General features: G+C 45.3%; 2 protein-coding genes across 3 annotated transcripts; one reads left to right on the plus strand and one right to left on the minus strand.

The window, feature by feature from the left end:
* The first annotated feature begins 621 nt into the window (after positions 1-621).
* Positions 622-17,041, plus strand: LOC105428057 (neurotrimin). The gene is made up of 5 exons (XM_011640116.3): positions 622-1,512; positions 6,982-7,133; positions 9,090-9,297; positions 9,399-9,695; positions 10,004-17,041. Exons 1-5 carry the CDS (start codon positions 1,443-1,445, stop codon positions 10,189-10,191), a joined length of 915 nt encoding a protein of 304 aa, XP_011638418.3. The 5' UTR covers positions 622-1,442; the 3' UTR covers positions 10,192-17,041.
* Positions 17,042-17,108: 67 nt separating this feature from the next.
* Kdsr (3-ketodihydrosphingosine reductase) lies at positions 17,109-19,137 on the minus strand. 2 transcript variants are annotated; one of them, XM_089083628.1, is made up of 5 exons: positions 18,982-19,137; positions 18,745-18,920; positions 18,194-18,623; positions 17,750-17,991; positions 17,109-17,681 (listed from the first exon to the last, which is right to left on the minus strand). In XM_089083628.1, the coding sequence occupies exons 2-5, from the start codon at positions 18,880-18,882 to the stop codon at positions 17,469-17,471; spliced, it is 1,023 nt and encodes a 340-aa protein (XP_088939754.1). In that variant the 5' UTR covers positions 18,883-18,920; positions 18,982-19,137; the 3' UTR covers positions 17,109-17,468. The 2 variants fall into 2 exon arrangements, with proteins under 2 accessions (XP_088939754.1, XP_011638417.2); XM_011640115.3 differs by having other exon boundaries at positions 18,745-19,131.
* Positions 19,138-27,772: the final 8,635 nt, after the last annotated feature.

Consider the following 27,772-nt stretch of genomic DNA (forward strand, 5'->3'; position numbering starts at 1 on the left):
TAAGATGACTCTAATATTTAAAATTATTCCAAGTACGAAAACATCAAGAGAAAGAAAATAAAGTGGATATTAAGATAACGATGAGGGGGGGAGGGGTTGTTACGGAGCATCGAAGCTCTTTAATGATTATTAACGAGTTAGGATAATCGTGGCGGATTGGGAAACGCTCCGGTGAGCGACTAGACACGCGGTTACAATAAAACATGATGTTTAAAGTTTTCCTCGACGGTTGGCAGGAGACAGAATGTTCGAGTTCGAGGTCGCGTGCCATTCGACCTCCGGAGGGGAGGTACGAGGGAATATGATGTCGTGTAAGAAGCGTGAAATTTGTCCGTGTTTGCGAGACAATTGCAGAGTCTCTCAGCGCCGCATAGAACACGCAAAAGCGGCGGAAGGGGGAGAAGGAAAGAGAAAATAGAAAGTAGACGAGGACGTAGAATGCGGGAAGAAAAATTCGGAGCGGAGCAGAGTTGGGCGACGCGACGCGACGCGACGCGAAGCGGAGCGGAGCGGAGCGCGCAAAGCCGTAGCGCCGGGGACGAAAGGCGCGCGGCGGAAAAGGCAGAAGGCCTCGAGGAAGGAGGAGGCTGACTGATCGCCGCCGGAGTAGAGGAGAGAGAGCACGCCTGCGCGGAATCCCCGGGCGGGCGCGGGCAGTGCCACCGGAGGCCCGGCGGTTTCAGAGCTTCGCCCGGGACGACGAACCGCGGACGAGCCGAGTGCGGGAAACCCGGTCGCGTTTCACAGTACGACCGACCGATCCACACCGAGTATACCGTGCGTCCGTGCAACGGGGAGTACAACCGCGGGGTAAAAAGAAGAAGAGGGGGGGGGAAGGGTGGCCCAATTGTACGCAGGCAGACCACTTCGTGACCTTGGTGCGCGCGACACTTCGCGTCTTCCTCGGGAGTAATAAAGGGAGAAATTTAATTCTTGGTACCCCTTTCCAATCGGGATCGGATACGCACGGTGAAGGGGTGCACCCTGGTGAACCCCGTGCGCGAAACCGCCCACAAATTAGATGCAACTCGGCCTCGATCCGCCGTTTAGCGTTCGCGACTATCCACCTGCGAGATAATGTGATATCATAGTGTTAGACGGAGGAAGATAAAGGAAGAGAGAGAGAGAGAGAGAGAGAGAGAGAGAGAGAGAGAGAAAGAGAAGGAAGGGAAAATCGGTGCACAAAACAAGAACAGTAACGAGGGAGTTGCAACGAAAGGGTTGCAACGACGAGTAACGCGGGAGTATGCGCGGATCCTGGTAGCACCGGCTGTTGTTGGAGGATGAACGGGACGACGACGAAGGATTATTAAGTGAAGGATCACGGGGAGAGAAAGAGGGGTGCGCATCGCGGTGTTCCATGCGATGTCAGTGGACCTGTCGTCGGGGACAGTTACGCCGTCGTCGTCGTCGTCGCCGTTGTTGTTGTCGTCGTGATCACCATGAGGAGGTCCTCCTACGTCAACTACTACGTCCTATGCCTCGTGTGCTGGATCCTACTAGGTATTACCGGTAAGCCTCGTTCCGCGGAGGAGGAGGGGGTCGCATGGCTTGTCGCGCGGCTAAAAAAACGTGCCTTTCCGTCGCGCGACAGCGATGCAAATCCGCGAAACAGATGGCGGCTTCGAGATGCCAGATCGGGATATCCGAGAGGAAGAGACGCTGTCAGGGGGGGATACTGTAAATAACGGTTGTACCGTTCACCCGGATATCATAGTAGATAGACGGATGGTGATCGGCTCGATCCGTCGACATCATCGTACGGTTTGCGGGGAGGCGGGGCTCCGTGGGACTCGTGGCGCGGATGGATCGATCAGATTTTGGGGTGTAGCAGTACGTTGCATACGTCTCCCTCGCGCGCCGCATGCACTTACGAACGTACGTACCGCGCACTCGTGCGCGTTTCTCCCGCTGTCGCGAATACCGGCGGATATGAGTGTGGAGATCGTACGAAAAGAGGGGGGGAAGGGGGGATCGAGGATACGCGAGAATAGATAAGGAATAAAAAGGACGGAGACGGCCGAGAAGGGGACGCAACCTCCGGTCCCGGTCCAGGACCGTATCTAGCGCCACCCTTGTTTGTCGCGCCATAGCATTGTGCCTCCCTCCACTTGCTCCTCTTCTCTCTCTTTTCCCTCCTTTTCTCTTTCTCTTCGTCTCTCTCTCTCTCTCTCTCTCTCTCTCTCTCTCTCTCTCTCTCTCTCTCTCTCTCTCTCTCTCTCTCTCTCTCTCTCTCTCTCTCTCTCTCTCTCTCTCCCTCCCTCTCGTTCTCTAGTCCCCTATCTATCCTCTTCTTCTCCCCTTCGCGCTCTCAACGTCCTCCTCTTTGTCCGCCTCTCTTCCGCTCAGCATCCCTGCGGGATCAGCAGCGTGTCGTCTCGATGATTCCGTCATCGCGGAACGAAGACGAGGAGGGAGACGAACGCGGCCCCCCTTTCCTCCGCCGTGGCGTCGTTCAGGGACGTGTCTATCGATTTCATCTCGCGCGGCTGCATCACCGCGATGCGGTCGTGCTTTAAAGCCCGCTCGTGAAACAGGAGCGTCACGGCGTCGTTCTGGAGGGTGCATTCATGCGTCGTATCGCGAGTATTGTGCTATTTGCTAGATAACCCTGGCTCCCGTCGAGACATCGCGCACGAAAAAACTGGGTGACTTTTGCATCTCTTCTTTAAACATGAGTCCGATCTGATCTTGCGGAAGGGAAGAAACTTTCCTGAATGGCTCGCAAGAAACAACCAATTTCCAGACGAACTGCTCCTCATTGAATGTAACTTGCTTCTGATTGTAGAATTCAGTTCTATTATGAGCCATGGGAGATAAACCCCCCTTTCAGCGGAGAGTGCGAGAGCTTTTATCTCGAACGGAAAGAAACGCGAGGTCAACTGCGGGATTATTTTCCGAATGCGATTTCCCGTCTCGCGATTGAATAGATAACGCGAATACGCGATTTCGCTAAGCGTTTAACCGCAAGCGTGACGCGATCGTGAAGAAATATCTGATGGGTTTCGAGAACCGCTTAAAGGACCGAAGCCTGTCTCTTCGGCGAGGCGTGATCAATTCCGAGAGCAGCGGAGCGCGAGTGGAAAATCCGAAGCGCCCCGATAAAATCGAGTTATCACCGTCGAACTCGGCCGCGCGTTTCGTGGCGACGCGGAAAGGCCGTCGATTACGACTGTCGGTCGATGCAATCGGCTCGCAATCGGGCCGCGTTCGTCAAATAATCATTCGACGGGCTTGCTCAAGGATCGATGTAGTTTCGTTCGATTCCTTCCTCTTCCCCCCTCCCCCCTCCCCCGCGTGTAATTCCTCTCCCGCTGGTAAACCACTTGGGAAAGTACGCTAACTGCTCTCGACTAGGAAAGCTACTACGGGGAGTTTGCAGTTTCAGACCCGGTAATGGCAGGTTTATCCCGACATCACTCTCACCGATACATTATGCACTTTCGATCCGCGTAGCATTCGCTTACACGCGTGCGGAGAGGGGAGGAAAGTGTGCTGCACAACCGCTGATTATATTTCGCCGCCGGTAATTAACCGCTCGTTCCCCCAGAATCGAAGAAGTTCGACCCGGCTATAAACACGGCTGACGTAACTCAGGGCGTAACTATTGCTTAGAGAGGCTACACCGTGGCTTCTTGCGCGATGCCACGCTCGTGGTGTTTATGGAAAATAATTTTTTGGACGCGTGAAATAAATTCGTGAAATAAATTCGCTTCACAGGCATTGTTGAAAACATTCGAGAAATTATACGTCTGACGGAAAGCAACGAAATGTGTCGCGCTTTCCATAACTTTATAACTTTCAATAATGTATTTTATATTGATATCACGCTAAAGTAAATCGAGCACAGATAAGAAAAGATTATTGTAAAATATCATTTTCATTTTTAAGTCGACTTATCGTAAGGAGAAGGAGTCAAAACGACATCGTATGTTCCGAGTTATATTTCGGCGTAAGACCGTCGGGTAAGGATTATTATAAAATCACGTCACGCCGGCGGGAAATAATCCTTCAGAGGCTGAAAAACTGGGATTTATGTGGCAGTTTAGCACACGATGACGTCGTAAAACTGCACGGGCATGCGTACGTGTTGTTCTGACAAAGTGGGAAAGGAAACAGCGGCCCTGCCGGACGCAGCTCGAGTCTCCTCCGCACACATCGGGCGGCATTGTCTCTCGGGAAATATACGATTTTAGATCCGCCTTCTGTTCCCGAGAAATTTACTTCTTCCTGCTGCCTCCGCCTACCGCGATCACGTTCCATCACGCTCGATTACACAGCGGGGAGACACCTTATCGCGACTTATTGCTGCGTGAAGCGGAATAGATTTATAAAGCAACACTTCCTCGGATTTTTATAATAATTTTCATACCTTGGCAGACTCTTCGAAGATGCTGCCCCTATTTTTTTCTTTTTTTTTTTCTTTCACTCTAACATTCTTCTTATTCAGAGCACTTTGCGAGATCGTGCCTCGCGGTGGAAATGATGATCGAAGGCGATCCTCCTGCTTTATCCCGCTCGTAACGATTTATGCTTTCGGGAGATGGCGTACGGTCTATTTCCTCCCCGACGCTTCTCTTAAATAATACACAACCGAGAATCGTATCGTGTCGTCGTCCGACTTTGCAGCTTTTATCGGAATCTCCGGGACGGACGTGATTTCCACGCACCCTTCGGGAGTTACGGGGCGCAAACCGACTTACAAAACGTCGACATGAATAATGCAACCGCCAGTCGTCCGCTCGTCGTGTTTATGCCCAGCCACCCCCACAGTAAACTCTTTCAGCTAATTCATCAATGAGCTTGCTTTATAGCGTTACATTGCGAAATTACACGTTTCACGTCGACATCCCGACGCGATAAAACACGCGTTATTTTTCTCCCTCGCCCGAGCGCCCCTTGCGACCACCTGATTTAATCTCGAGATAAATACGACCGTATTACTACGCACCCTCCTCTCCCTCTAAGGGGCGCACGATCGCGCGACCTTTGCGCAACTCGCCGCAACTCGTCGACATGAAAAATATGTTTGGGGTGGCGTAGGCAGCATCTAGCGAGCGCCTATTTGTGCCCCCTTTCGCGGTAGGCAAATGATCCTAACTTGGTGGCGAGGGTACAACCTCGACGACGCGGCCGATAGGGGCGCGTGCGCGCAGCTGCGCAGATTTTACATCCCTCAAGATCAAGAGGATCGACTGGTAGCGGGAGGAGAACCGGTAGCAGCCCCCAGACACGAATTCGTATCTCCGGCATATTTGACAATACACCACTCGTAGCCGTGCGCTGATTGCCAATCTAGCTCTCGGTTCGCGCGGAAACGTGTCGGCCGGATGGATTTGTCGGTTGCGGAATCACAGAGAGAGAAATACACAGTTACGATTTCTGGGGGCGATGTGATTTCGCACACTGAAATAGAGAACGACGTTTTTTACCGCGGCCAACCGCGAGCGATTTTGGCCAAAATCACCAATCGATCTCGAGCATTACGCGGATGACCGCGATAAAAACTCATAAATCTAAAAAAGATTTAACTCGCGAATTTGACGCCGCGATACTTTAAAAACGTTCCACTTGAATCTTTCACTCGAAAAGAAAATATGGAAGCTTTTATTTTAACTTGAAGTCCTACGGATAAAAATTCCTACCGCCATTGTTTACTTTAACCCGTCGATTATCCATCGAGATTAATTTATGATTCATTACCCCGCATTTAGCTTGACTGAAACAATAATTAGCGCCGTTGCGGCGGCTGTGATTTTCTTGCGCATAAGTAGAACAATCGATGCGCGATAAGCCAAGCCGCGTGGAGGTTTGCATCGTGCGCGGGCGGTTTCATATTTACTCCTTATCGCATCGCGCGGCTTATCACGCTGCTGATCTTAATTAACCGTAATTATCGCCAGCTTTGTCGTTTGTCAAAGTTTCGGCGAATCTTGATAGCACGACGACATATGCTCATTTCTTACATAACCTCGGGCTCCTTCGGGAAATTAATAGCATCAGCCATAAACACAACTCCGCTAATTAGTAAAATAATCAACCCCCTTTAATCAACAAATCGAAGCAAAAAGCAGACGCGAGATAAGCTGACGGCCAAAAAATGCACTCTGAGTTGTAGTGGAAAGACATTTCAGATCTTTTTACAAGAACAGTCCATTAATTTAGGGTCTTAAGCGCTTAGCGCCTAGCTTCTTTACACATAAAATATTCTTCGTCGTAATTAAGGATTTTCGTTTTTCGTACTTAGCCAGCGGTCTGGCGGTCATTCTTCAAATTATAGTCTAACAGCCGTGCAAATCCGGATAAGTAGCCACACGGGGTGTCGGGGGTGCGCTAGGGATCGAACGTAAGATCGGATGTGATATCGTCAAGGTCGTTGGAACGCCCACGTTGCTCTCTCCTCCTCCCTCCCTCTCCCTCCTTCTCTCTCTCTCTCTCTCTCTCTCTCGCTCTCTCTCTCTCTCTCTCTCTCTCTCTCTCTCTCTCTCTCTCTCTCTCTTTCTCTCTCCTTCTCTCCCGCTGAATGCTGATCCGCCTTTAGATTCCTCGGATCGGAATCCCCGGGATTAGTCTCCATTTCCCTCGGGAGAACCCGTGCCTCGGCACGGGTCTCCTCCGCGATAGGATTTATTCCGAAGCGTTGCGTGCGTGCGCGCGCACGAGCGAGCGGATACGACATACGAATGCGAAATAGTCCCTTCTCTTGAGATCGCTTTATTATTCCATTGCAATGGCTAACGTCGCTACTTCCATGTTAATTCGCCGCATAACGCAGCCCGTGTACACGGATATTTTTGAGAATGCATTCCGGATAATTCGCGCATTTCACGCATTTGCAATGTCGAAAGGGGCGAAGGAATATGCATATCCCTATGTCATATTCGCCGCATTGCGCCGTTTCATCCCCACGTGATTGCACGTACGGCGAATCCCGTTGTCGTATACGCGAGAGACACTTTTTCCCCAAACACGTTCTTTCAGGGGTGAGCACGAGATCTCATTCGTTGGTGAAGAGATTCGACGGGATTTACACGGGGCCTTACTTCGACTCGAACACCCCAACGAATATCACGGCGCAGTTGGGCACTCATGCTTACCTACCGTGCAAAGTGCGGCAGCTTGGTAACAAATCAGTAAGTTGTCTTGCCATCTAATTGAGTTCTCGGCATAAAAAAGGCTCTGAGCGCCGGAAACGGGGGAGAACATTCTCTTCCCGAAGGGAATGAAATACGGAAAGAAAAGTTAATCTTTCGCAATTCAAGAGAGACGCTTACAACAATTTTTATGCCCTACGTGTGTTTCATATTATTATTATTCATTTTCGAATTATCTTACGTATTGCAATTCCATACATATCAATACAATACTGTCATCGCGCCGTCGATTTGAGATCTAATTTGTCTTTGTCATACCGTCTCCCGCATCTTTGATAGAAGCGTGTTGCCTTTACATTATGTCACATATATTGACAGGTTGATTTATTAACAAGTTTATTTGCCGGATACCAATGGGTAATGGCCAAATTCCTGGCTGACAGTTCTGACAATGGGACTCCATTCGAGATAACGACGACGCTAAAAAAACAAGGATAAAACTGTTATAACCAAGTCGAAATCCGAGAAACAACTGTCCTGTTTTTCAATCTCCTCGGACTATCGTTTTTGTTGACCATACATGAACAAGTTAAATTTATTTGCACGCAAACATGTTATTCCGTTATTTCGTTATTAAACTGCCGGAGAATGATCGGTACACAAAGTGCGAAGTTATTTCCGTTATCAATCATTTTTCCCGCTGACATCCAGATGGACCTTGAATCGCAATCATTTCTGTCAAAAGTTTGTAGACAATAAAACATCGTAATGTATGTATTTCAATCGTTATCGGGACAGTCGTCCACCATTTTGTCCCGTGTCAGATAACCGCCCGCGACAGATAACGCCCGTCCACGTGTCACGCGCTGTTAAATCGTCCCTCGTACGATCGTAGTTCTCTTTCCATCGGGTCAATTAACCTCGCTAATAAAACGCTAATAAAACGCCAATCTGCTAATCATTCCCGTTTTATTCCCGGCCTCGCCGCCGCGCCATGGAATCAGTAATCGGAAACCGGCGTGCAGCGAGGGGGCGGTTTTCGCGGGGCTCGTCGGCGGGCGCGTAATAAAATTACCGTCGGCACGCAGGCCGCTCAAAGCCTGGGCCCCCCGTCTCTCTCTCGTTAACGAATTTCTCCGCGACGTGTACGCAGGCGTACTCGTTCTACCCCCGGCTTGGGATATTACGGGGTATACGTCTGTCGCCGTTGGCACGCGGTCGAGGACTAAGTATCCGGTAACACGCAACTCGCGCGTACAATCCCGGCGCGTATTTGAGCGGCCCGCCGCCGCTCGACGGCCATCGCCGTCTCGATCCTTATCTCGGCCGACGAATTAAATGTATTCGTACTTCACCTTCTTTCGACGCAACACGGACCGGTCAGCGGCCGTGGTCGTGGCACCCATCTAGATTTCCGTCGAGCGCGCGCGAGCCGTCCGGTCGATGAACGACGAAAATTAACTGCGCGACGGGGAGATTGATCGTCCAGAATCGGAACGAGCCGAATATATCTTTCTTTTTCTTTTTTTTTTTTTTTATTTTCTTTTTTTCTTTCATTGTGTTTTTCTTTTCGCCGTGCCTCGCTCTCCTGTCCTTTTTACGTCGGCGAACTTCCCTTTTTTGCGCTTCTCCAACTTTATCTGTCTTTCTCTCTGTCTCTTTCGATGTCCGCTCAGTCGCGAATAATAGCTCGCGGTAATCCCCGCGATGATTCTGACATCGAGCTAATACGATTACAAGGAACGGTAAATGGCGAGATCGGAGAATAGGTCTCTCAGAGATATACTTCGAAAAGAATTCTTAGAATTTTGCCTCTGAATTTTTCCGCGAGGAGAATTAGAGAGGGAGAATTAGAACGGCGAAGCTTTATGCAAATTAATAAAATTTAAGACCGATGACCGTCATCGGCAATTATAAAACGATCTTACGCACGAAGAGAGTTTAACGATGTCGTTTAAGATGAGCGGAAACAACTCATTTTGGCTAATTTCGAAGGTCTCTTGGATCAGAAGAAGGGACTCGCATATCCTCTCGGTGGATAGAACCATGTTCATCCCGGACGAAAGGTTCCAGGCGATTTTCGGGGAGGCGGACACGTGGACGCTGCAGGTGAAATACGTCCAGGCGCGCGACGAAGGCGAGTACGAGTGCCAAATCTCGACAGACCCGAAGAAGAGTCACATCATCAAGCTCAACATCGTCGGTGAGAGTCGCGGCGGGCGATTGCACATATTAAGCCGATTATTCCGCTGACAACGTAGTTGGTAAATGCGGCAATGTCAAAACGTCCGACGTGTGTTGCAGTGCCAAAGATCGAGATCTTGGGGGACCGTGACATGTACGTGAAGACCGGAAGTACAGTCGCAATACGATGCGTGATAAAGCAGTCCCTCGAGGGCCCGTTCTACGTCTTCTGGTACCACGAGGGTGACCGCGTTCTAAATTATCAGCTGGGCAAGATCGACATTCAGACGAAGAGGATCGAGCAGGATACGGTGAGCAGCCTTGTGATTCACAACGCGAGACGGGAGGACTCGGGTAATTATACTTGCAGCCCGAGTAACTTGGATAGCGCGAGCGTGCAGCTGCATGTGCTGAACGGTGAGTGGTGAACAGTTTATCGTTTTGCGAGAGAAGAAAAAGTTTGTGAAAATTAAAATTAAAACACGGGACAGCTTTCGAGCTTTTCTCTTTCCCCGGTAAACTTTTGTTACCGGGCATAATCCACCGTGTTCGCGGAATTATACTTTTTTTTCCCCACACGCTCGAACGGACTTTCGCGGAAGGAACTTGATAAATAACTAATAATAATCCGCGGCGTGAATGCCGGAAGTTTTCTTTTTGCAGCACTGATTTTCTTTGTCACGGTAGTTTTATTAGATGCAAATATATATCCGATGATTTTCTAGGGGAACACCCCGCGGCGATACAGAGAGGCATCAGTTCGGCGCCAGGCGGCTGTCCTACTCTGTGGTGGCTGGCAGGGGTGGTGACACTGTACTCGAGTCACGGTAGCCGCATGTTCGTCCTCCTCCTTCTTCTGATCCTTATGGTTCTCTACTCGAAAAATCCATCTCATTTTGCGACGGAACGATAATCAGGCAAGACCGCAAGGATGGTATACGCGTATAATCGATTATCTCCTGCTACGAGACCCCGACTACCTCGAGAGAAGAGATCCTCGACGTTGTGTGGACCGATTTTCAGAGATCAATAATAAAAAGGGCGGAAGGGTGAAAGGATTTAAGGAAGATAAGGAGGGTAATATGGCGAGAAAGAGAGAGAGAGAGAGAGAGAGAGAGAGAGAGAGAGAGAGAGAGAGAGAGAGAGAGAGAGAGATCGGAAAAGAGAATAATGATCCCGGAGGTAGTATGTTTTTTCTCCGTACGTGTGTGAAGTAAGAGTTAGAGGTTCATCTCGATTATATATCGAGACAGTGATCCGGCCGTTAGACATTAGGAATTAGTTTATTATATGAATTCTTGTTAAATTGCTGCGAGAGCTATTACGTGCTGGAGAAGCTACGAAATTTTTGATGTTGTCGAAAATATAAATTAAGTCGAGCTTGAACAATACGGGTAGTTCGTGAAATGATTTTGAAGAACTTTTTTACAGAAAACTCTGGGGATGATTTTATTTTTCAGAGCTATTTATTGATTTTACTACCATTATGTTTATTAGAAATATTTCTTAAATAAAATAACGTACATATTTATTATTACTGATAAAGTCGGTAGGTGCTTTAGTATGTAGATAAGAGATACATTCCACGCTTTGCGATTTTACATTTACAGAATTGTTTCACGTACTTCCCGTCTGTTAGCTCCCGACAAGATAGAAAGTTATGAAAAGAGAGCGCCCCAAAAACGATCGCGATCGTGAGATCCTGTCGCGAGGGCGTTGGGTGATTTCGTAGCGTCCGTTACAAGAACAAGAAAGCGATAACGTGACGAGAAATATAGAGAGAGAAGAGAAGCGATAGTTAAAGAGAATAAGACAGAGGGAGTGAGTGTGAAAGAGTAAACGTGAAAGAGTCGACGAGTATCGACGTGGGAGAAGAATCGTCACGAGACTAGGGAAAAAGCAGAAAAACTTCGTCCGCGCCGCTCGAATAGAATTGAAACTTGTTCGATGAATTTTCGAAATGCGATGTGATTAATTATATTCGATAGCGATCGATTACAACAAGCGTGTCTATACTTGACGTCTACCGTGTGATCTGGGATCGTCCTGAGACCGAGCGATCTCGGCCATCGTCTCTTAGACGATTTGTCGATACGCGCCGAATACGATTAGAATCTATTTTTATTTTTACCACTTAGCCGATCTATGCCAAGATCGTATGAAAAAAAAAGGAAGGAAAAAAAAATTGACGACAAAAGAAGACAAAAGAAACGAGAATCGCAGCGACCTTATTGGAAAATAAAAATGTTATTGCTATTAATAACGCACAGGGTGGTAACAATCCGAAGAAAAAAGTTCATATCAAGCGTCAGCGTTGCCCATATCAGTCCCTCACAGTCACGATATTCCGATATTCTCAGCACCGAGCCAAATTTCAGATGAACGTAACCCGGGATAAATCGTTAATTTCGCGCGGGTAATTTTTACCCGGGGAGTTCATCGATCGTGCGCGAATAAAGATGAAACGGAATATCGCGATGGAAATTATCACTGCCTCTACAAATAATTGACCGTTTGTCAAAGGCGACGAGTGTCTCGAGACGATCCGCGACAAAAATTTTGGTAATTAAAGCGCATTGAGTATACACACGTCGATCAAAATATATCATACGTCCGCGCATGCACAAGCCAATTGACCGCGACGCGGGCCGTACAGACCGATGCGTTTTTCTCCGACTGCTCCTTTACGCGATTTCGTGGGAATATCGTGTTTTTATAGAAAAATCAAAGATTTAGAAGAAAATCCCTTTAGAAGAAATTTATATACTCATTTACTCGAAGGATCAACGTTCCGGTAAATCCGGTAAATCCATTTTCTATTCCTTCCTTGAAAGTTCTCCAAAAAAACATGCGCGTCGCAAAGCTATTTTCATTGGATGTTCATTGGACGACGTTAAACGAAAGGAGAGATTTGTGTTTTATATGAAATTTATATGAACGTAAATAAGTAGTATAGCACATCAAATTTCACGTGTGTATTCTAAATCCCATTCAGATCCTCTCTCGACGGATTTTTTTTTACGAATCGTCAAACGATTTTATCACGGGTGATCGTCACAATAGGCAAATATATTTTCAACAGACATCTTTTGATAATATATATAATATATATTCCCGGTTTTCGGCCCGCGGCGTGCCGCTTTTGAGCATGATCGGTTGTATAATTTAGCGAATGAGCATAAACGGCTTTTCGGGGTGGGCGCCCGCGCGCCCCCCGCCAATTTGCTTTCTTCTCGCAAATACTAGAGGGGAGGGGTGGGAATACTGTTTTTTATAATATTATATATATATAAATAAATATATATATAAATATATATATATATATACAAACGAACAGAAATATATATATGTATATGTGTACGCGCGCAAATACGTTGCACATGGGTGTTGAATATTGAACAAGTTTCAGCTCGCATAAACGAGGGGCGCATATAAAGTGACTAGAGGGTACGTTCTCGTTCGAGAAAATTCTTGTGGGAAAAAGAGATCTTGGAGAGATGCGAGAGAGATGAAAAGGGGGAATGAGAGAGAAAGACAGACGGAAAATACATCGTAGAACACGAGGACAGCGGCAGGAGACGAACGATTCGTTAGAATATCTACGATTCATGTGATTGTAAATAACGTAACATAGCGTATAAATAACGTAACGTTAATTAATGATATGCCGTACGTGTTACGCTAAAGAAACAAGAAAAAAAATTAACTAAATAACGTTACTGTGTAATTTTTCGGATCGTAAAAAAAACGCGCATTGGAATGGGTCTGGCCGCCTGTGCTAACCGGCTCGGGAATCATGCACGGTATCGGGAGGTAAGGGGGGAGGGGGGGGGTGAGATTTTCTTACCGATAATAGATGCTGCCTATACGTATACGATGTTCCCAGAAATCGAAATCGTCCAACGAGTTTCCGTTTCGATGAGAACATTATCGCGCCGCGATCAACGGTGAAGATTCAAGATGTACGATCGAACGAGGGAACCTTGACGTGTCCGTCGCGCGTGCTCAGTCCGCGTCCGGGCGCGCGGATCGCGGCGGACTCGCTGTCGGGTTTTTTTATCGTGGAGATCGACGTAGAGGACGACCACGAGAGGACTTGGAAGCGGGAACACGCTGAGCGCCGGCACGCGCGCTTTTTCGTGGCGCGCCGGTGCGTCCGAGGAAGGAAAAAAATGCGGAGCGCGCACGTTTCCCCGTGATGAGCGCGCTCGTGGATAGCACGGGCCGGCCACACACGCGACTAGATGTAACACTAATTAACACCTAGCAGTAAGCGAACTAACGGATATAAATGCAGATATATCGTCGGACATAATAGCCAGGCGGGGCGAATGCGCGAGCGGCTGTTGTGCGTGCGTGTTGCGCTTTGACGCGAGTGCGAGCGTACGATTGGTGCTTTTAAGCCGTGTGAGCTTGTTTGCGCGAGAGCGACACTGGTGGAGGAGAAGACGCTGAGGGACGCGAAAGAGAATGGAAGCGAGAGAAATTAAGCTATATACGCATAATGTACACAGACACAGACACAGACACAGACACACACACACACACACACACACACACACACACGCGCATACACGCATGTATACCGAGAGAAAAGTTCGTTGGACTGACGCGTATCAAGGCGTTGGTCGAATGACACATTTTAAGATAAGAAAAGGTCGATCGGGGACGTAGTTATCTTCTTTATATCGTTCTTGCGTTATTTCCTTCTTCCCGCGCCTCGCGAGGCCGCGAGACCGAAACGATGATAGATGAAGAGAGCCGAGAACATAGTCCTGTGAGGCCCGCGATTAAACTTCGCCACTCTCTTCTCTCTTCTTTAACGCGGGCCTCCCCCTCGCGGGGTGGAAGAGGGAACGCAACACCGCGCTCGTCCCCGTCGTCCTTTTGCTTCTCATCGCGAGAAAGAGAAGTAATTTACAGGGAGGAAGATAAAGAAAACGAGAGAGACGACCGGACGGCGAAAACCCAGTTGAGAAGAAAAGGAACGTCGTCTTAAGCTCTAATTCTAATGTCGTAGAACATTGAATTTTTGTACCAAAATCTATTGTAGTCCTTAAGTGTCGCATACACTTACCTTTCCGTTCGACGTTGCCGGCCACGGGCTTACCCTACTTATTCTCTAGTTTTTGTTGCGAAACACGCCGCGGGGGAACGGGGCGAGAAAAAGCCGGGCCGGAAATACGCCTTTCGCAAGTTCTTCGATCGCTACATTAAAGCCCCCTCGGACCGTCAGCGCGATCGTACGTGCGCTTCTTCGCGCTCGAATAAATCAACGTCTCGCGTGCCGCCGCGAGGCGAACTCCGAGTGGCGAAGTGGAGCACGAGAACGCGCGATACCGCGGTTACTAATCGCGGTCCGGGAGCATTGAGGAAAACTCTCCGAGTGATATAGCTACGATCGACCCCGATCCGCATTCAAGTCGAGCACCAGGAACACCGCGTGCCGATTCCCGAGAGTCGCGGTACGAATTTTCACGAAGTCAAACGCTTTATTTCGAGAATGATGCTTGTGACCGTCCTAACAGTACGTCGATGTGCTCTTATGCGTAGATAACGCGAGTTAGGTGTCTGTTTTTTTTTTTTTTTCTTTTTTCATTCTCATTCTCTTCTCGGAGAGAATAGAAGCTATACACGAGAGATATTCGCGTACGAGCGTGATACGACGCCGCCGTCGTCGTCGTCATCGTCGTCGTCGTCGTCGTCGTCGGAGAGATGAAATACGAGTGAGACGCGGTGACCCAGAAATAGATCTCTATCAGGTCGCGAGGATTCCAATTCCGACATGATCCATCCGCGTTGCCGCGCCGTCGAACGGTCTCGAAAAATTCTTTGTGAAAACGGGAAGACATCTCAGAAATCGATTACACGTACCTCTGTGTAAAAGGAATGGAAGGAGAAAGAAACAGTGCGAGGGGAGGGAAAAAGAGATTGAGACCAGGTCACCGGAAAACGATTTCGAGACGTGCGGCAAACGAAGTGTTATCGAGGAACTTTTTAGACGAGAAACTAGGCGTCGAAGATTGTAAAATGATATCAGCCCCGCGAATAACCGTTGTATAACCGTTGTGATTTTAACCCTCTACCGCTTTAATCCCCACTGAGAGCGAACGGCCTGTCTTGCGCGAATATATAAAGAATTTTCTATCTCGCTAATTTCACACACACACACACACACACACACACACACACACACACACACACACACACACACACACACACACACACACACGCACGCACGCACGCACGCACGCACACGCACACCTTCTGTGAAGAAATGAGGTTCACTTTTTTCCGAGCGGGCATTTCTCTTTCTCGGCCGTGGAGGGTTAGAAGAGCGGAGATCGGAGATTCATTTGTCGTCGCTCGGCGGGCACCCTCGGGACGGCGGACACCCTCGTTAACACGCGTCACCGATGATATTCGCGCGAAATGCACCGTGCAATCATGCGATTGTTGCACGCGAGCATTGAAGCTCCCGAAACGTACGACTCGAGAGACCCCGACGAGTATCACGAATCGCGATTATCGAGTAAAATGGATTATTGCGTTTTCGCATTTTCGTTTTAGCGAGATATATATATATATATCCGAGAGATTATTTATTATTGCATTGCCAGGTGAATGCATGCGATCGACATCGTAAATCAGGAGCTTCGATAAATCCATTTTGCGAGCAATTGAGTTCGACAACTAGTCCTATTAATGTTGAAAGCGGGATCCTACGTTAACGGGCGTTTTCGTTGACGGCACGCGACAGATCACACTATAGTAAGGGGTCTAATTAATCACTAACGCAACACGTCTGCCGATTCGAACGTTCGACGAAGTGTAATTTACGGCCGCCCCCCGTCGCAAAGGGTGGACTACGTGGAGAAGCCGCGAGGAGCCGCGAAAAGAGAGAAAAGAAATTTGTCGAGCGCACGGATAAGCGGACATCGATTTAAAAAGTATAAGCGTAAGTTAAAAGAAAAATAAACAGCAAAAAAAAAAAAACACTGATGATATTCCTCGAAGCGAGCCTCGTCTCATGGATTCGCCTGTGTCATACCTTAAGCGCATTAGGGTTAACGAGAAGAAAATAGACTTTAACGAATCTACGAGATGATGCCGAGGAAAGCGGAAGGATGCGAGAGAAAACGGATGAGAGGATGAGCGGAGCGAAAGTTTAAAATAATGCGTGTGTGAGATGCACGAGCGAAAGGAGCGAGTGAGAGAGAGAGAGAGAGAGAGAGAGAGAGAGAGAGAGAGAGAGAGAGAGATAGAAATGTGGAAGAGCGAAAGCGAGATAATAAATCAATGTTAAAATCCATTATTACCGGACTCGCAATTTCGGGAGACAAATCTTTGTTGACCGCCATTTCTACGCATAAGTTTAGTCTCGTTTTTCGGAAGCTGGACGCGCGTCACGCTCCTCCGACGTCCGATCGCGGTATATTGTGCACGGTATATTTATTTACTGGATTCCAGACGCGAGGGGAGAGAAATTTATTTCATTATTTACAACGTGCGCGAGGGTTCGGTCTTTCATCAACGACGAACAAACGCGATCGACGTCGTACGGGGTGCCGCGTCCACGTTCTCGGGAGTACTCTTTACATACCAGTTTCAGCGTTTCCGTTTTTAACCTATTGTGGCGAGAAGCGGGACGAAGAGCAGTCCCGCTCTATGTGTGTAAGAACCATAAAAGCTTAATAAAAGAAAAAAAAAACATTATACTATGAACTTACGGAATACCTAATAAAAGTAAGCCAAACCGTTGAGAGCGTGTTTTATTTCTTTCCGAAATGCTCCACTTTGCGTTACGTACCACCGTATTGTGTATTGATCTTTTTTTCATGCACATATATTTATTTTCTTTCATGTATATATTTATCATTGGACAGACATATATCATATTATTACGTCGATCATACATACGAATTTTATGTTAGATTAATGTTAGATATTAGAAATATATTTTACATTAAAAACTAAATTCACTGCGCTGAGGAATAAATTTTATTTAAAAAAGTTTTATGAAAAGGAATGGAGCGTATTATGCAAGCGCGAATAAATTGTCGTCTGATGATACAAAGTACGAACGTATGGAGCTAGAAATATTATTAAAACTGTATTAAGTGCTTTACCTTAGAATGTCGTGTTTAATCTCTTAATCGCGCATCACAGAATGTTATGAGGAATTCTTTCTCAACTAACTTTTTTTAAAGCTTCACGCATGTCCTTGCAATTATCGATGATTCTATGGAAGAAGAAGAGATAAGCCGCGCCGACGAGCCTCATCGGACCCATCAAGCACACCTGCATGAACAGCTGGCGAATCAACTTGATCGGCGACATCCCCGCGCATAACGTAGTCAGTATGAAACCTTCCAGACCGACAGTAGAGAAGAAATTACTTGCCTACAACATGCCATTTAATGTAAGTCAAAGAAAAGTTACTTTTAGCCTATCATCTTTTATATACCAACCAGTGTGTCTTTTAAAATCTTCTCTGCGACGATCTCGGGCTTCATTAGCTTTGCCATTTCTGATATGGCTTTTGTTTCCGTAGGTTTTGACAGCTCTTCGATGGCGAAACCAGGTGTGTCTGTGTCTGGTGGCAAAGATAAAGTAACAGAGATATTGTAAGGTCGCAGTTCCATCGCTAAACTTTCCGCCAAACCACGGAGAGCAAATTTTGTACTGCAGTAAGCGGAGTATCCAAAAATACCTGTGCAATATAATTTCTTTTTTTATATGTAAATGCCATAATCCATATATATATATATATATATATATATATATATATATATATATCAATCAATCAATATATATATATATATATATATGTATATAAAATAATTATAATAACATATGTGATAATTATAAATAACTATAGAAAATAAATATAAAGAATTTGTTTACGCAAATACCTAGGAGACCAGCTTGAGATGAAACAAGTACAATCATCCCTTCCTTGGCTGCTTTCATTTTCGGTACCACAGCCTTAATGCAATAATACGTGCCCAGGAAATTTGTGCGCATCATTTTATCGAGATTCTCCATGGTGGTGTCTTCTATTTTGCTACCGATCGCGAGACCAGCACAGTTTACGAGCATATAAATTGGTCCCATAAAATTCTCCAGATCGGTCAATTCTTTTTCAACGGTTTCATAATTTCCTCCAATATCTAAAGATAAGTACTCTACCCTCTGTGTATCCTTGTTTTCGCAGGCTTGCAGTATTTCATGTTTCGCTCTCTCTAACTTTTGCACATCTCTTGCGATTATCGTGACGTTCGCCCCCTGCTTTGCGGCGAGAATTGCTATGCATTTCCCAATGCCGCTGGAACCACCGGTAACCTATAAAAAAATATTATTTTACAAGATAAAGTAAAAGAGATTTAACCTTATTACGTATTGTCACGCCGTCATTTTATGTCATTTGGTTCTAAGTGTTCCTTCGAAGTTAGATGACACTCACCACAACATGTTTGTTCCTAATATTTTTTGTCTTTTTCGCCCAGAAGAGCTTTTCTTCAAATATCATGAAGAGCGCGAAGACACCAAGCGCAATGATCGCAACGTTATACCAAGAAAGCATGATGATCCACTTATCCATTCCGAAAAACAATTGTAATAGGCAACCGAAAATGAGCCCTGCAATGCCGTACAGTCCAAGTATCACCTTGTCATTTACCGATGCCATTTACTGATTTACCGAAATTGCAATCGCATTGGACGTATATAAGTCCGCCTTCAAGGCTAATGAGCTCATTCTAACTAGAAAAAATTCATGATGCGTTAAATTCACGAGCGACCTTTGAACAGAGAGAAATCCTGAGAATGGCCACGGCTCCAGTTTTAACAAAATCCGTTTTGGCGACACGCGCTACTTCCACAGACATGGACTCTGAACTACGTAGTGACTGATGGAATTTTCCAATGGATAACAGAACATTCTCATGGTTTTCTGGTTGTGTTCCGTGCTAACACGCTAATGAGTGTTATTTAATATCGATCTTGAATTCAACATTACAGACGTTGAATAGATTTCTGACACGAATATGCATCCTATTTGCATTTTATTTTTTGTTGCATTTAATTTTTCCCTCGTTGTCCCTCAATAATTGATCAGCTTGAAACTCTTTTTCTCAGTGATTTTAGATTTGAAAAATATTACTGTCTAATAATATCACTAAATAGATATAAAAAAATTAATTAAAATATAAACTATATTTAATTTCCCAGCATTATTTTTACATATCTCTGTATATCTCAATTAAAATTGAAATTAAATTAAAATTGAATGTTATGAAATTTGTTTTACATAGTATTATTTTCTATTTCCAAATAAATTTAAAAATTATTTTCATAAAAATTATAATTAAATTGCAAATACAAAATCGAAATGTTGTATTTTAACGTCGGTAAGGACGGCTCTTACAAAATTTCTAAAATAGATATAATATTAATTTCATGATTTAATATGATTTTATTATTAATCTTCCATTTCTTCCCAGCAAATGTATGTTTACATCACAAAAATATAACAGTAGCATACTGCTGATTTCTTGTAATGTAACAATTAAATTGAATGTTACGCAAATGAAACGGAAACGTTCTCAAATTTGTCGTCATAATTTGTTATAACGGTGACATGTTAGTTACAAGAAAAATTCTTATCATCGTTATGTAACAACCATAATGACAAATAAAAATATTTATAAAACCATTATATGATATACAACTTGGTAGTGTAACATCACAAATTTGTAATTGTATATTCATTCAAGAAAAAAAAAACTATTTGGGATTGTTAAAATACTATTTCCAATATTAACAGTGAAATATATTACTGATCAATTTCTATAATTTCACTAAACTAGTGTGAACAAGATTTAACAATCTGGATAATTCTTTTTCATAAGGAAAGATTACGTTTTTAGCATTAAATTTGAAATATTTATAGATTGTTCACTTTTGATTTGAATCATTTTATGTACAATATACATCACATTATATTATATACAATTTATTTAATATATATTAATGATGAATATAAAAAAGAAATAAAGAGAAACCAGATGAACAATATTAATACACATATATACACGTGTGTGTGTGTGTGTGTGTGTGTGTGTGTGTGTGTGTGTGTGTGTGTGTGTGTGTGTGTGTGTGTGTGTCTCATGACAAAACAAATTTTGCTAATGCTCTTGATCAATATTCTCAATATTTCTCAATTTTTAATAAGATTCAACAATTGTTATCTTCGATGAAGATTGCTGTAAAATTCTCGATTCAAAATTTTACAATTTGTCTCGAGATTTTATTACTTTTATTGCGAGTTAGCAAATATTAATTTTATATCTCATAAAATTTGATATCTATACTTTGATATTTTGTTTTGCAGATTTATTTCTCAACTTTTGCATCTATGTTAGATATTCATTAAACCAATGACGATGCACTACTATAAATCTTATGTAAATTTTCATAATTATTATGAAAATCTCAGAAGCTCGGAGACATTTATTGAAGTATATTAACGACATATGACATATATTGTCGACTGTTGATATTTTATATTTGTTATAAATATCTAATTACTAGCTTCTTACGTAACATTAATCCATAAATCATATTATATGCTTTGTATACAAATAAGCATGTATATTTATGACTCAATAATATCGTACAAATGCGAGCATCTATCTTTTTGTTATTATCACTATTACTCTCAAACTTGCAAAATAAAAATAAAACTATAGCTTTATACGAAAAACGGATATCATATCAACAGATATTGTATCAAGTAAAATATGTAAATGCAACATGGGAATATGGTACACAAATTTGCATAGGATTATTAATCTTTAAAAATATTTTATTAGTGATTTACATATTGCTTTCTCATATTCCTCTGTTATCACTATATTTTATTTAAAACAATTATTAAATAAATATATACGAATGATATGTAATTTATCATTTACATGGTTTATTTTTCGATTAAATATGAATCTCTTCTTTTCTTTTCATTAGGCTGCCTGTTCATTAGACTTTCTTTCAATTTTTACAGTTTATTATATAAAGATATATAAATTTTTTCATTATTGATAATAAAATAGCAGTTGGATAAGCAGAAGTGAAATTTATCCACAATTGGACGTTCTTGATAATATTTCGTCAGAGCTATAATTTCTTTTCAATTATGATTTCTTATTCTGGGAGAATATTAGTTCGCAATTTTTTTCTACATTAACTCTCAATAAGATCGTCGGTTTTAATAGTATTTCGTCGATGATTCGAGACTACATTCCTCTAAGTTTACCGCCGTAGATATCAACTAATGCGATACCACAACCGACTGCGTTATCGGCCGTTTCCCAACTCGCAGACTGAATTTCCTCGGCAATGAAAACTTCTCGATAGCGCGATTCACCGATCTCACCGAAAAAATTACCCCACCTGAAAATTTCATTTTTCTCAGCGAAATACTAACTTTTCTTTCGACATTTACGCGAAATGTAACACACGGGGATGTATAGAAATATTGGGCGAAAATTTCGATACATGTTGCACGCGTTAAACACCTACACCGTAGGTGCTATTCTGGTTGCATGCAAACAGGCACCGAGGAAAAATCTCTCAAGACCATCCCTCGCCAAGGGGTGCCTCTCCCCGTTCACCAACACTCCCGATGGTAAAACAGAGCTCTAGAAAAACCAGCATTTGTGAGAATTGGAATAAAAATATACTCGTTTTTACATTACGAGGGATTGAGTTCTTCAGGTATCATAATTCCGCAAAGTCAGCAAGAAAAGCGTTTCGCGAAAACAGAAGCGTTCTGTAACGTGTATATATTTACGCGTATATACGTGACTATACGCAACCGTGAACGCCGGTCATCAATGCAGCCAGAATCCATTATGCCACTGAAGCCGCGACGCGACCACAACGATTTCAGTTCATAATCTATTACGGTTTACATGTAATAATCCCCTGCAAGATTCAGACAGCTCGACGATCACGTTACGTACAACGGTTAATATACGGCGCAACCACTAGATTTTAATACATGTAAGAAAAACTCTATTGCGATTGTTTATAAAATATATTTTTCAGGGATATTGAAGTTAATTAGAAGGAAAGAGAAAAGGGAAGAGAGGAAACATTATTTATTATGCATTTTGCGATAAATCCCCTCAAGCGTGGGAATTAAACAACAAAGTACATGTCGATTCAGTTCATCCACATAAAGCACCACATCATACATGTTACATTAACGTAATATGATAAAATATTATATAATATATATATATATATATATATATATATATATATTTATTAAACTATGTGATATGACATTATGCTATACTAAATATATATATATATATATATATATATATATATATATATGCTATACTAATTACATAATATATAATGTCGTATTTAACATTATACTATACTAATTGTACGAAATATAATTTTAGAGCCAGAGGAAGAGGGAAAAAGAAGGAGAGAGGAAGACAGAACACGCAAGTCCGACGCGGCATCAGTGACGTCACGCGTTGCGAAAATTTCCGGAATACGAAACGCATGCGTCGAAAAGTTGCAGGATAAGCCCCCTGGAGTACGTGCATTCACCCCCGTGTTACCATAGTGCAAAGCACTCCCCCCCTCCCCCATCCCGTCTCTGCCGTTATCCTTCGCGCAAAAGGTCACGTACCACCACCCTGTCGATCGTTCACCTCGTCCTGGGACTCGCTCCTGGTAGCCAGGTTAAAGCGGAAGATACGAAGGATACGTTTACGCGCCACGCCGATTTACGGCGGTCCTTCAAATAGGCAAAATTTGACAGATCGCTCGCGTAATACGTCGCGTTGCGGTCGAGGCAGGAATATCGAGGCAGACAAATTAATCGCGAAATACAGTCGTTACAGTCACTCCGAATAGTCAGAGATAGTAAAAGATAGTGAAAGATTAATTTTAATTAAAACAGACCGTAATATGCCTGTATACGACATAACGAACCGTAGAATTAGTAGCGAGACATAAATTGTGTAGCATCTCTTAACGCTATTACATCTAGCTACTCGAGCAGTTTGATAACTATGAAGATTGCATCCGCTTATCATGTATCATATTAAGCAATCCGATTGCAATCCGTTATAATCCGTTCCGACAGATCGTATCAATGCAGAAATTAAATCTGGACTTCAATGATTTGAAGTCTCTGCGACTAAACGAGGGGATTCGAAGGAAAGCAATGTCGACGGGAGAGTCTCAGATATGCGGAAGACGTACGATCGAATGCGGAAATCTCGATCGGGTCCTCTTTTAAAGGGGAGGTGTTCTCGTTAAATTATTCGGAAGAGTCAACGAGGTGTTGCGGCGAGAACGTCATCTCGGCTGGTCGGGACTCGTCGCGGGGCTGCAGAAGCTGTGGCAGTGCGGAGCCGCGATTTTGGACACAGAGGAGAGCGAGCGTACATTGCACCCAACAGAAGGGAGTGTCCCGAGCCGGTGCACCCTCTTCCCGCGCAACCCCCCCCTCCCAGACCCCGACCCCCGACCAGTACCCCGCCTGCCTGTGATAGCCTAGCTACGATCCTGGATTCCGTGTCTCCCGGGCTGCACCGGGGGGTGAACGCCCTCGCCTGACCCAGACTCGGAATCGATCTCCATTCGTTGCACGGTGTGTTGGCAAACCCTCTCGACGTCTCGTCCACCCCCGCTCGCGCGGACTGCCACCGCCGCCGATGCCGCCGCCGCCGCCGCCGCCACCACCGCCGACACTCCTCACGCACGCGAAAGAACGCTGCCACCCTCTCCTCGCACTCGCGGATTTTCCGCGAAAACCGCGCTGTCGTAACCTTAGGAAAAATATCGGGGCGAGTCCCGGCGCACAGGATCGGAAATGGAGGAGGTTGAGGGAGAGCGGTGGCGAACGAGCGCGAATGCAAAATGCACTCGCGCGCAAAGTACGTAATGTCGCAATACGGAACGCCGGCCGGGGAGATGAGGGAAAAACTATGATCTGTGTGGCACACGTGTGTCGGCAAGTTGTTGGTGGTGGTTTCTTGCGCCGCGCCTCATCGCGGCAGCCGGCGGTGCATAAAACGCGCCCGCGAGACGGACGGCGCGAACGGATTCTGCGTACGGGGAACGGTAATATTTACCGATGCTCAAAGTAAAAACGCGAGTGCACTCTTTTATTCATATCCCGACCATTAGTGGGAAAACTCGAAAGTCGAAATCCGATTTGTTTACGGCAGATCCGGATCGGGGAGATTGAAGAGAATGCGATTTCCCTGCCGCGTGCGCGCAGCGCTGCGTTGCCGCGCGCGCGAGACCGAGAAGTTTTCCGATTCCTCGTGAAATGGGATTGGACGCGAGGAAGGAAGCGCGTCCACTGCGATGGCCGAAATAAAATTCTCGAAAAAGTGCGATCGCGACGCGTTTTATAACGGCGCCACGCCGTATATAAGTCGCGTTGTAACGAAGAATTCGAATGCCCGTTGATGGTATGCCGGCTCTATTCCAGGAGTCGAACGCGCATGAATGCTTTATGGAGTACTATTCCAGTCCTCAGCTTTCTCTGCAATAGTGCCCTACACACCTCTAGAGCATCCGTCGCGAGAGTAATTTTTCTGAAACATTCACCTCGTTCCCCATATCGATCCGCGATAAACTCTAAAAAAAAAATAGACAATCCCGCGCAATTCCCCGCCCGTTCCTGCATGATTCACATCAAAATTACTATCTTCGAACCACAAATGTTTTCTCGTCGTTGCGTAAAAAATTTAAATAATTGCAGACCAAAACTCAATTTCTGCTTTAACTTAATTTCTGCGAATTACGTAACTCAATTTCTGCTTTAACTTAATTTCTGCGAATTACGTAAAATATGAAGAGAACACGCTCTCTATTAATGGTGATTTTTCAAAGCGAGTAGATTTAGTTCGGTCAAATACACCTCTCTCGCTCGCCATAAAAATGCCGCTCGATATAACATTTTTATCGATATCTGCATTAATGCGGGTAATCGGTAAATGTCTGAAATATATGTCTCATGAAATTTCCATGGAGCTATTCTTACGTCATAAAAATCAGAGTTCCCTCGGAGGATACGAGCGTATCCGAGCGAAACGCGGCGCGGTTAATTGATCGCTGACTGCATCACGCCGCTCCGGAGGCTCGTCCCGATGTCAGTAAGCGTCACCGGCAAAAGTTACCTGCGATAAATACCTGCCTCGCACAGAGCCCGCGTATCTTCTCGCAAGTGAGAAAAAGCGATATATGGCTACATCGGCGGCTCTCCGGGCTGCGAAATGAGGCCATTTCATGCCCCTCGTGTATTCCCCGTGCGGTGCGTCCCCTTTTTCCACTTCAAGATACGTCAACAGAACAATCGAGGGAGAGTTCAGCGCACCCCGTCGTCGTCGGGGTTGCACAAGTCTCTATCTCTCTTTCTCTCTCTCACCCCCCCCCCCCTCTCTCTCTCTCTCTCTCTCTCTCTCTCTCTCTCTCTCTCTTTCTCGCACCCTCTCTCCGCTCCCTCCCTCTTGTCTCCCTCTCATGATGATGTGGATTCACCGCGGTGAGAACAACGCCTGATTCTAATGAAGTTTCAAACTTTTCGAGCCAAACCACGGTCCCAAGTGTACCGCGTAGCCGACAGACGCTCTGTTTATTCGAGATGATTTCGATGCACCGACAACCGCGGTGAAATGACTCGCGTGCGGGGATGGCACAGTTTCCAATTAAACTTTCCCCGCGACAACAATCTCATTTAATTTTTGTGGTCTCCGCCGCGCCACCGCCGGTCATGTGTGCATTAGCCAATTAGCGGACAATTTGCCGCGCCGCTCTCAGGCTTTGATTATACATCGGTCGCCTCCGTAAAGAGAGGGAAAGGGAAAAAAGGATGATACAAATGACAGACGGACGGATAACACGACTGGTTCCACAATCACTCGGACTCCGGAGAGCCTATATTCTTTCGTGACAGCGGTACACCGCCCAATTTCAGACATCGGCCCGTACATTATTACCTATTCAAATTCGGCTAAACGCGATCGAAATTTATGATCGCTCTGCAATCGCGTGACCACTTCCAATTCGGTTTGTCATCAATAGTGCTCGCCGAAAATCGGTTGTCTCCTTTTTTACCTCGCGCCCGGCGCCCCGAAGTGATCGGGGGTGAGGAGGGCGGGGAGGGGAGGGGGGCGAGTTCGTTGCACCTCAAAAGTCTCTCGAACTCCGCGACGTCGGGTGACGACAGAAACGGATTTCCCGCAGGAACGTCGACCGAAGCTTTTACCGAAGTTTCTAAACTCACCACCCACGTCGCGTTCGTCAGAAAAAGCTCGGAGTCCCATTTAATTAACAGAATATCCAACCGGTGCAGCCATAAGTATAATTTCAACTGACTACAACGACTGGCGGTTTTAGAATCTTCTATAAAGCTTTAAAACGTTACACATAGTCTTTCTCCACTGTTACTCGCAGATCTAAAGCTTTAGAATTCTATATTAGTTAGCTTGAAATTGTGAAATTCTGTAAATTTTAATTTAAATTTTATCAGACGAAAATAATTACATTAAAATTTTATAAAGTAAATATTTAATATTAATATATTAATAAAATATTTGCGTTGATCCAGGCATGTGTATTAATTTAAAGAAAATGTTATATTTGTTTTTACAACTGATAAAGAGAGAGCAAGAGAGAACGAGTAATATCTCATTGCTCCCCTCCCTCCTCCTTCCATGCAAGTAGATGCATTATCCTCCGCGGACCAAGGTGCAACGTCCGGGCGCAGCATCCCTCGCGTCTCACCGAGCTGCATAGAACGATTCCAGAATAATATACGGGACCGGCTTCGCCGTGGTGTCCCGCGACTCAATTTTAAGGATAATCGTGCTTACCGATCAAAGGGAAGGAAAGGGCGTAGGCAATGTTTTGGCGGCAGAGACGAGATCTAAAACGAAAACCGGCGGCGGATGGGTGCAGGGAGGGGTGGAAAAAAATTAAAGCATCGAGACGTCGACAGGGGCGTACGCCACACCGCGCCACGCCGCGACAAGGGTGGGTGCGAGGGAGGAGAGAGAGAGAGAGAGGGGGGCAAAGAGAGAAGAGGATTGTTGGCTGGCCGGGACGTTGGTTCGCGCCGGGATGTCAGAGGGGGTTTGTACGGCGACGCACGCGCCCTTCGCTCGGCCCTGACTGCACCGCGGGGCGGTTCAATGTTACGGGAGGGCACTGACCCGAGCGAGCCGAGAGGAAACCACCCTTCGGTGCACCGTGGTGGGTACATCCCTGGTTATACCGTAGAAGCCCGCCGCCGACACCGCCGCCGCCGGTCCCTGCAACCAGCCCTGCGATGATCTACCCTCGACGTCCGCCACCTCCGCCGGCGAGCGTTCACCGCCCTCTCCCACATCATCCTCGTCTCTCCACTTTGTCGTTCTCTCTGTCTGTCTTTCCGCCGCCGCTACCACTAC

Source organism: Pogonomyrmex barbatus, unplaced genomic scaffold (genome assembly GCF_055798465.1).
Source record: "Pogonomyrmex barbatus isolate J1 unplaced genomic scaffold, ASM5579846v1 scaffold7, whole genome shotgun sequence".
Lineage (NCBI taxonomy): Eukaryota > Metazoa > Arthropoda > Insecta > Hymenoptera > Formicidae > Pogonomyrmex > Pogonomyrmex barbatus.